The sequence below is a fragment of the Eurytemora carolleeae genome, unplaced genomic scaffold (genome assembly GCF_000591075.1).
Source record: "Eurytemora carolleeae unplaced genomic scaffold, Eaff_2.0 scaffold115, whole genome shotgun sequence".
NCBI lineage: Eukaryota > Metazoa > Arthropoda > Copepoda > Calanoida > Temoridae > Eurytemora > Eurytemora carolleeae.
This window is the reverse complement of record NW_019396189.1, coordinates 147,304-157,446: the sequence shown is the minus strand read 5'-3', so window position 1 is coordinate 157,446 and position 10,143 is coordinate 147,304. Positions and strand designations below refer to the sequence as shown.

The 10,143-nt window shown below is 38.3% G+C and overlaps 1 protein-coding gene across 1 annotated transcript; it reads left to right on the top strand.

The window, feature by feature from the left end:
- The first annotated feature begins 1,100 nt into the window (after positions 1 to 1,100).
- On the top strand, positions 1,101 to 9,201 carry LOC111697678 (angiomotin). The gene is made up of 12 exons (XM_023467761.1): positions 1,101 to 1,517; positions 2,445 to 2,617; positions 3,272 to 3,354; positions 3,707 to 3,846; positions 4,031 to 4,972; positions 5,322 to 5,489; positions 5,796 to 5,939; positions 6,089 to 6,646; positions 6,710 to 7,398; positions 7,499 to 7,627; positions 8,058 to 8,321; positions 8,396 to 9,201. Exons 1-12 carry the CDS (start codon positions 1,200 to 1,202, stop codon positions 8,517 to 8,519), a joined length of 3,732 nt encoding a protein of 1,243 aa, XP_023323529.1. The 5' UTR covers positions 1,101 to 1,199; the 3' UTR covers positions 8,520 to 9,201.
- Positions 9,202 to 10,143: the final 942 nt, after the last annotated feature.

Here is a 10,143-nt window from a genome sequence, read left to right as displayed (position 1 = left end):
TTAGGTTTAGATAATTTCCCGGCCGAGCGCCGCGGCCAGGAGAGGCTGGGGGGCCGTGCGCTCCGGCCATATGACCAATGATAACCATGAACAATTACAAAACCAATATGAAGGGAGTCCATTCTCTAGGGAATTACACAGATCTGTAAAAAATAATCGGAAGGAAAGAATGAAAAAGATCTGTAAAAAATAATCAAAAAGACAGAATGAATAAGCTCGCAAAATGAAACTTTTATTGGGAGATGGTTCGAATTTATTGTGAAGCCATCGTTAAAGTAAATTCCCAAAAATATAACACAAGTACGTTGGTAAAATAACATTCATTGGGTACAAAATTGATAGGAGGGGGGGGCTGGGGGGGGTCCAAAAATCGTATACTAGCAAATTACCCATTCATTTTTAAATATGCAAACAACCTTTAAGCATTTCGCTTTATAACTAGCATTGCATAATTTACTTCAACAATTGTTAGCTGGTGAATGTTTGCTGAAAACCGAGGAAAATGGAACTATTCCGCGGCAATCTTGAGTCAGCGCAGATTTATGGAATAATCAGAGTTCGGAAATATATTCAACCCTTACCTGTTACCTTCTTTTCTCTAGATTTTTATTTCGGTCAAATTGTTAAAAATCAGCATAAAAATTAATTTATAGATCAATGTGATGATTCAGGATTTATTTGAAAAAATTTGTTTTCACATTTTATAACTTGCACATCTAAATTCTTTAAAAATTTTCTAAAAGTTTAATTTATTTTCCAGACTACGTTTCAGCTCAATAAGTTTCATTTCCCAAACCAAACATAGTCATGTGTTTGTTTAAAATTGATCAAATAAAAAACAACAAAAATGCAATCAAAACAATTTTTTGACATATCGGTGTTAAACTTAATCTAAATTCTCAAATTTGTCTGCCCTCAGTTGTTAACACTTGACCATAATTATCAGTTTAATGGGATTTTTTTCCATATAAAAGATCCACGAATGAATTATAGAAAATGTCGGGGTGATCAATTTTTAGTAATGCTTTTTTATTGATGTTTTCTATTTGCTAATTATTAGTATTGAATAAATCAGAAAAAAATAAATATTCAGAAGCCGAATGAATGAACCGCTTATTTTCAGACTTAAAAACACGTCGGTTGCTGTAATCATAAAATGTGTGCCATAATGGACTATTTTGATCTAATCTAGTGACGCTATGCGTCCCTCTCACCCTCACCCGCCTGGGTATGGATCGGGTATATCTGACGCAATGCGTCCCTCCCACCCACACACCCCTGCGTATGGGTCGGGTATGCCAGTTCAATATCTTGCTGGTCGGGGCCCTCACGGATTACATCAGGGCATACATCAAGGTGGTCATGTACCAGGTGTACATCAGGGAGTACATGGACCTACTGGACATCATCCAGGGATTCACGGCGTACACCAGCGCCCTGGTCAGCATATTAAATATTATCCCAGTCTAAGTGGGAGTGAAACTGATGTGTCCACTTCAACTGAAAATTTAACCCAGGTAAACCAGGAATAGGGGTTTTTCGAAGAAACTCTTATTAATTTACTCCTTTAATATGAAACTAAACGTTACTTAAAAGATCACAGAAAATAATGCCACATCTTTTTTAAAAATGGGGTAGGGGAATATTCATCCTTGATGTTCAGTTAATTAGAAATATATTGATATGAGATCAGACTTGCTAATCGGTCAAGTCGGGCTGGAATCGGACCTGGGGGGGGGGAGGAAGAGGGTGGTCAGTTTGGATCTCTTAAAATCAATTAGAACTGTGCTTTATTCAAGTTAAAAAAATAACGTAGATATTTTTTAAGTATTTGTAAATCAGATACTTTTCTTACTAAACAAAATTTGAACTACTTTTCTTGATTATTAAATTATGAATCACGTCCTGGACATATTAAAGATGAAATTAGAAAATATCGATAATTTGCAGCAGAATACATAGAAATTACTAAAGGTTTATCATAAAAATGAAAAAAATCAATCAAAATTTTTTATTTTTAGGACTCTTCCAACTAAAAACTACGCAAGTTTGGCGGAAAGCCTACGAGCCAGCTACCCAGACGGAGACATACAACTACCAGACAAACCTATTAAAATACTCGAAGACTTCAATTCAACCAGGAAATCCGTGAATTTCGAGGGAAGAAAATCTGCGAACTTGGACGGAAATATCAATAGTTATGAGGTCACAAAACCCGCGAGTTATACTGAGGGTGCTAACAATACGATCACAATCGACGAAGATTCTAATCCTGATATTTCGAGGTAAGTACTTTCCGTCGGAATCAATATCTTCAATTTAAGCAATAAAATAATATTTATAAATAATGTTTCTTTAGGATTGAACCTTGGACATCTTCCTAAGATTAAATCCTGTACACAGTAGTCATACCAATAAAAGATATTCAAAAAAATTTGTATCAGGAGGAGCGGTATGTGCTCCGTAACATGGAACGTCAGGAGCCCCAGGGTGAAGAACAGCATCATCAAGTCTCACATCAACAACTCGGTCATATTCATGCTATGGCCGGGCATATACTTCAGTCTCATGGACAGGCGGGGCCCAGCTACCATCCGCCCCCACCTTATTCAGATAGGTTAGTACTTAATTATTTTGAGGCAGAAACTTTTTAATAAGATAATTTAAGTTCTATAAATTTTACTCTACAGGAAAACTAAATCTTTTAATTTACAAGATCGTTTCTAAAACTTGAATCATTTATAAAACTAGTCAAAATTACAATCAATAATGAATTTGCTCTACGAATTAAGTTTGTTCAGTTCTTTCTAGTACTTCCCATCCCCCTTTTCCTACATTTTTTTAACTATAGGAAGGAAAGGGGGCTTATTACGAAATGCAAGTTTTTAAACAAGATCATATTTAACATTTTCAAGAAAATTCCTTTATTTCCTTTAATTCCTTCATTTCTTAATATCGAGACAAAAATTCGAATTTTGCAATTAAAGATCCTAGACAAAAAAAGGGGGTGGGGGGAGGTACAATTGTGTGTGCTTTAAATTATCGGGAAAATTACGATATCAGGCATTTTAACGAAACCATTTTTTAGTCGTAGATAAGAAAATGTCCTTTTTAAATGTTAAAATCTTTTTCAATCGTTCTTCTCATCATCAAAAAGGTCAACCTCTTTCTCATTTATAACAGTTAACAAAAAAAAATAACTTTAGTTATTTTTTAGTCGATAACGAGAGGCTTGGATGAGATTTAAAATAACAGAGGTTTATGTTTGTAGATTGATTGCTCAGCAGATTGCGAGTAATAACGCGAGAAGAGAAGCTCTTAGGCTCGACGCAATGATCGCAGCTTCTAGACAAGGTAAAGTTTAATTAAATGTTCATAAAACTTTTTTAAGGGAAAGTTCATGATTTCAAAATATAGACAGGACTCATTGAATTGTTAGTTTATCCGATATACTTTCCCTGTTCATACTTATTTAAAACCATTCTGAAGAAGAAAAAATATTCTTCTCGCTGAAAAGGCACAGTGACGAAGTAAGGCTGCTTGGTCAGAAAAAAAAATTTGTTTGGCATTTTTGAGACAAGTCTGGTCGAAGTAGAAATGGTAATTTTCAACTCATCTTTGTTTCGGTCTAAACCCCTCATAAAAACACTTTCTTTATCATTTCTTTCCCTTCTAGTATTTTCGATTTTACCATTTTATGTTGCAGGCACCCCAATAGGATCTCCGGGTCCGAATATGAGTGGTTTAAGAACAGAGGATCTGTATGGAGCAAGGGTAGCGGCCAACTCAAGGTTTACTCCGACCTCCCACTACCAATCCGTCACACAAGCAGTTCCACACTCGCAGGTAGCAACAGCAATAATTAATCAGATTTATTTTAGTTTTTTAAAACTTGATTAATGATCGGGATCTATATGCACTTTAACATGTTTGATAATTGGTCCTAAAACTTGTTTTCGATTAAGTAGCTGACAGGATTTCAGCAAAGCATTATCATTGGCAACTAATTCACCAACATTAAATAATTAAGGAAACCAATCTTTCTCGGCTTGCACCTTCTGTCTACTCCCATCCTAGTGTCACGGATCCAATCCTGAAATCCCCGAAATCTTTTTATCAAGATCCATCGGTCCTTGGACCAAAGAAAGGGTTTAATATTTCGAGCAGTGGAGCCTACTTCGACACTTCAGCAGTGAGCAAGGACAGTGATCTTCAGGTTCAAAACGATATGATTGCCCAGCTGACTCGTGAGATGAGACTTAATAACAACGGACACTTGTCCGGAGGTTCGGACGTTGAAAGCTCCGGGTCCACCAGTACACTTAACAATCCTGCTGCTACTGCAGAACGGATCGCTGCACTCGCTCTGCAAGCTAAAGTTAGTTCCTCGAGTATACCTGTTCCTGTGTATAGATCTAAACAGGTAGACACTCCGACAAAGATAAATAAGAACGCTCCACCCCCGCCATACTCGTCACCTAATAAAAGTTACCAAGTTAACAGCCCTCTAGATGCTGTTTCTAAGCTCAAGGTTCAGGAGACTAGAAAGATGTCTGCTCCCTCTCCCTTGGGTTCATCTGGTAAACCTGACAACCTACCTCTGCTCTCCTGCTCCCAACCTGATCTGGCAAACCTGACCAGCACAGAACTCGGAGCACAAGATACTCAATTGTCATCTCAGCTTGAATCTCTAGAAGCATCTCCTAATACCCGTGATATGTTCGACACCATCAACAACGAGAACCGATCTCTGAAGATGGAGGTTGAGCTGATGAGGCGAAGAATAAACCGTCTGGACAACCTGGAGAAGGAGATGTTGAAGATTCACGAGGCGTATCAGGCTCTCCGGGAGCACTCGGAGAAACGTGAACTCCTGGAAAAGTCTGCTCGGACTAAATTACAGGCAGAGATACTGAACAACCAGGAGATAAATAAAGAGTTAAGGGAGAGACATGATGCTGTCATGTCACAGGTAACAATGAATTACTTTTTAACCATGATGAGTTTTTGATACTGACTTGCAAGTCTTTTAATAAGCCTCTGTTGGTTTTATCATTATTGGATTTCTGTATTACTATTTATTAGACGGCAGTCAGGGGTTATTCTTGATAATTGTTTATCAAGGTATTCGTTCTTATTTATTAGTTCACCAAGAATTGAAAACTTTTATATTGAAAACTAAAAGTTATTTATTGGCTTTTTCATGATTATATTACTAACAAACAAAAAGAGACTTCAGAGGGGAATCAAACCAATATTGAATAATGCTGCAGACAATAACGTTTTTTTTTCTCCGATGTATATGATTTTTCTCTGAATAGATAATGTCTGGAGATACGGGAAATATTCCTGGACTGGATAGTATACTCCGAGGAGAGATCCTACGTAAAGACGCACTCATCACTCAGCTCGCAAACCAGAACAAGGAGCTCCTCAATGCCAAGGAGAGGCTGGAAGTTGAGTGCGCAGAGCAGAGAGAAACGTTACAGGTAATACTAATAATACAGTATAATTAAGCACATGACTTAAGTATACTTTTTTCCTAGTATTTCATTTAAAGGATGTACATTGTATACATAAAAAAATGTTCCTAATTAGTTGATACAGATTTTTGAATTGTTCTGAAAGCACACAATAGCCTAAAATGTATACAGTCACACATATTTTCCTGTGAGCATAAAAATACCTATGGAATTAGGATACATGAATAATTTAAGTAAGCAGAATCAAATGTAATATCGGAGGAAGAGGAAATGGAACAGACTTCATAAGTCTAAATGATAAAAAAATTGCAGGAGCAGAGAACACATATTGACGTTCTTGACTCCGCGCTTTCAAGCGCGCAGAATAACGTGCTCAGATTAGAAGACGAGCTCAGACAAAAGGAAGCGTACGCGGAGAGGGTCAAGCAGATGACTAAAAGTCTTGAACAGCTTCAGGTAAGAAAACTTGTTCTGTGAGAAAACTAGTTCTGTGAGAAAACTAGTTCTGTGAGAAAACTAGCTATTTGATGGTTGAAATATCATACAATTTAACATTGTTCAACATTAATATATTACTTCGGATTAAGTTTGGTCTTTTTATCCAGGCCGCCAGCGAGAAGAGGGAGGCCATGGAGAAGAAGCTCCGTGTGAAGTTGGAGGAGGAGTTGAAGGAGTTGAGAGCGGAGCAGGAGAGCAGGGACGGAAGAGAGGACAGGGAGGGAGAGGATGTAGACTCCCTTGCTAGAAAACTCAGTGAATCTGAGGAGAAGATGATTCGTCTGGAATCTGAGAAAACTCAATGGGAGCAAAGGTACCTTGAGGAGAGTGCAATGCGTCAGGTCGCCATTGATGCCGCGTCATTTCCGAAGGACGCAAAAATAGCAGTGTTGGAGAAAAACAGTGCAGAGTCTGAAAAGAAAATCGCCGAAGCGCGTTCCGAGAAATTGAAACAAATGGCGGAGGTTCAGGCGTATCAACGGCGGATGTTGGATCTTGAGATATCGGTAAAAAATCTGGAATCCGCCCTGGCGGAGAGAAACGCCCTGGTCAAGGTTCTGCAGAAGAAAGCGTTTGAGAAACCGACCGACACAGAGAATGTGCTTTCTATTCCTATTCATGATACTCTCAACTCTGCCAGTTCAATTCTGCTACAATCAAAGCAGGTAAAAATTCATTAAAAATAGTTGATGATTGCTCAGCCCACCTTATCTATTTTGTTATTTTAGCTTTCTACTTCGCATGTTGGGTCTCCTCTCTCATATTCAGGAAACCACGCCTCTCAACATTCCACACCAGTTTCTTTCTCTAGCCACGCCCCTCATTCCACCCCGGTGTCCTACTCCAACCACGCCTCTCAGCATTCTACTCCAGTTTCTTTTGCAAGTCACGCCTCACAGCGTTCGACCCCGGTTCCCTTTTCCAACCACGCCTCTCAGCACTCCACGCCTGTCCCCTTCTCTAACTCTACCCCTATTCCTTTTTCAAATCATGCATCCCAACATTCTACACCCTTGCCATTCTCTCAACATGGTTATCCCAGTCCTGTATCTCAATATTCCTCTCCATTCTCAATTCACTCACCCACTCCTTACTCGATGAGCCAGCACGGTGTTGTAACAAGCCATGCCTCCCAGCTGTCTACCCCTCTTCCCTTGGGATCTCCTCGGCACGCCGTCTCCGACTTCTACGAGGGTATCTCGTCCTCCATGTCCTCTACAGCGCGCGGTCCCTTGGGCAAGTTTAGTATCGGAGGACGGGTTAGATCTGGCAGCCCAGCCCATATACAGAGAAGTGCCACGCCTAGTGATATGCTGAGATCAGGCACGCCCACAAATCTGGTGAAGCAGATACGACGAGACTCTGCTCCTGGAGATGTATTCTCTACATTCTCGGAGGCTCAGTCGCCTGGGAAAACGTAAGTATTTAAATATTTTTGTGGTCTGGCATTTAGGACACAAATAATTCTTGTATTTTTTTAGACTTTTAGACTAGAAACATAAATATTTGTGTGTTAGGTTGATCAACACCTCTGATCTCTACGGAACAGGAACTACAGGAAGCTCGGAGACTCAGGGTACCTCTGTAAGCACTGGTGGAACTCTGCCGAAAATGTCGTTTGCCGCGATGAAGGAGGAAAATTCTAGGTACTAGGATTTACAGTACATTTTTGTGCTTATGTTTACAATCTTCCGTGGACTTATTTATCCCTGCTGTTTAATCAGGATTAAGGATCACAAATTCAGTGGAGTATGCACGGGGGGGTCTATGGTAGCTCCCCCCCCCCCCCCTCGATTTAGTGAAATATGTGATGAATTCTAGGGGGGTTTCAGGTCCTTTTTAAGTCCTAGGCCCCCCTCCCCCCTGGAAAAAATAAGATGTTAGTCCCCCGTGGAACTTTAAAAAGTTTCAAATTACTCTGCCCCCCCCCCCAAAAAAAAAATAAATTTCTGTACACGTCCTGGACATATTAAAGATGAAATTAGAAAATATCGATAATTTGCAGCAGAATACATAGAAATTACTAAAGGTTTATCATAAAAATGAAAAAAATCAATCAAAATTTTTTATTTTTAGGACTCTTCCAACTAAAAACTACGCAAGTTTGGCGGAAAGCCTACGAGCCAGCTACCCAGACGGAGACATACAACTACCAGACAAACCTATTAAAATACTCGAAGACTTCAATTCAACCAGGAAATCCGTGAATTTCGAGGGAAGAAAATCTGCGAACTTGGACGGAAATATCAATAGTTATGAGGTCACAAAACCCGCGAGTTATACTGAGGGTGCTAACAATACGATCACAATCGACGAAGATTCTAATCCTGATATTTCGAGGTAAGTACTTTCCGTCGGAATCAATATCTTCAATTTAAGCAATAAAATAATATTTATAAATAATGTTTCTTTAGGATTGAAAGTGAAGTCTCCCAGCCTGACGAAAGCGTCAACTCGTCTTTACTAGACAAGGACTCCCTTCTCTTGGCCTTGAAGCAAGAGAAGGAAAAGAGACCGGAAAATTTTTGGCGGGTTTGAACCTAGATATATATTAATCTCAATCTCTTAAAAGGGTTTGATCGGCTTAATATTTAAGTCTGAGCGTAGTAACCTATAAATTAAATAATTTAAGATTAGATTTAGAAAGAATGAAGAATACCTTATAACATGTTGTCCAAGGGTGTCTTGTCATTAAATCAACTTTTAAATGTCGAGAAATATATTTTAAAAAATCTTTTGAGCCTGAATATTTCCAAACAAATCTTTGAAAATACAGCAACGTAGATACAGGGGTATAAATTTTCTTCAAAAATAATGCCCCCTCCTAGACTTACATAAAAGTTTCATTTTTTTTTGCTGATTTAGACCTGGAAATTGATGAATGTTTTGGTTAAAATATATCAGAAAGGCGAGAAGAAAAAGAATTTCGAGTGTATGTTCAAATTTTGATTTTTCTTGCAAAGGGCGGGGTATTTTTTACTTAGAGAGCTAAGTTTTAAAACTCGCATTTTGATGAGACACCCTGACTATTTGTGACTTAAATGCCATGTTTGCCTGGAGGAACCAAAATATCAATCATTTTAGAAAAGAAAGTAACAAAATTGTATATTAACCAGTAGATGACCACGTAGAACCTAGCTAACTAGTATAAAAATCAATTTAAATGCAATGTTCATCATCGCACAAAGAACCCTGTTCTGTACCCATGTACCCCTCTCAGGTGACATGGAAACGCCTCAACACGGAAACGCCTCAACACGGAAATGCCTCAAAAAACGGACTCATAAAACTAATTTAATGTCGTCTTCTCTCATTAAAAAATATTTTAACACTTATTTTACCATTAATTTAGGGTAAGTTAGGTTGCGCCGCAGGCTACGGAGGGGGCCGAGCGCTGCGGCTAGAATGGGCTAGGGGGCCGAGCACTGCGACTAGGACAGGCAAGTGGGCCGTGCGCTGAGGCTAGAATAGGCTAGGAGGCCGAGCGCTGCGGCCATGGCTGTGGAAATCGTTAGAATATAGTCTTTTTAATTTTAAGTTGAGAGAAGACGACATTAAATTAGTTTTATGATTCTGTTTTTTTTGAGGCATTTCCGTGTTGAGGCGTTTCCATGTCACCCCCTCTCAGAGTACGTCTATACTCGCAAAATTTTAGGAAATTCTTTTTTCAATGGATAAGTTTCTATAGTTTGCATAATGCATATTGTGTCTTCCAAATCATAGATTACAATAACGCCATAATCCAACTGACATTTCTTATAAATTATTTTTTCAACTAATTAATGACTAATATTTTAACTTTCTAAAGTAAACCTAAAAAAATCTAGTAGTTTTACTTGACTTTTTTTCAAATCAAAGAAAAATTTACAAAAACTTGTTATTTTTCTCAACTTCTAGAAACGACTTTTTTTCAAATCAAAGAAAAATTTACAAAAACTTGTTATTTTTCTCAACTTCTAGAAACATTTCTTAAAAATTCAAAAATTAAGAAGTCATTGTAAAATTTTGGCACAACATTTTTTTATATGATCACAATTTTGTTTCTGTTGTAGCGGTTACCTTTGTTAAATTTTGTTCAATTGGTGGTTTGCGATGAGCCCCTAGTCTAGAATCTAGTCATGTACAGTAAATTGTACATTGTAAGTAAACCTATGTACTGCTG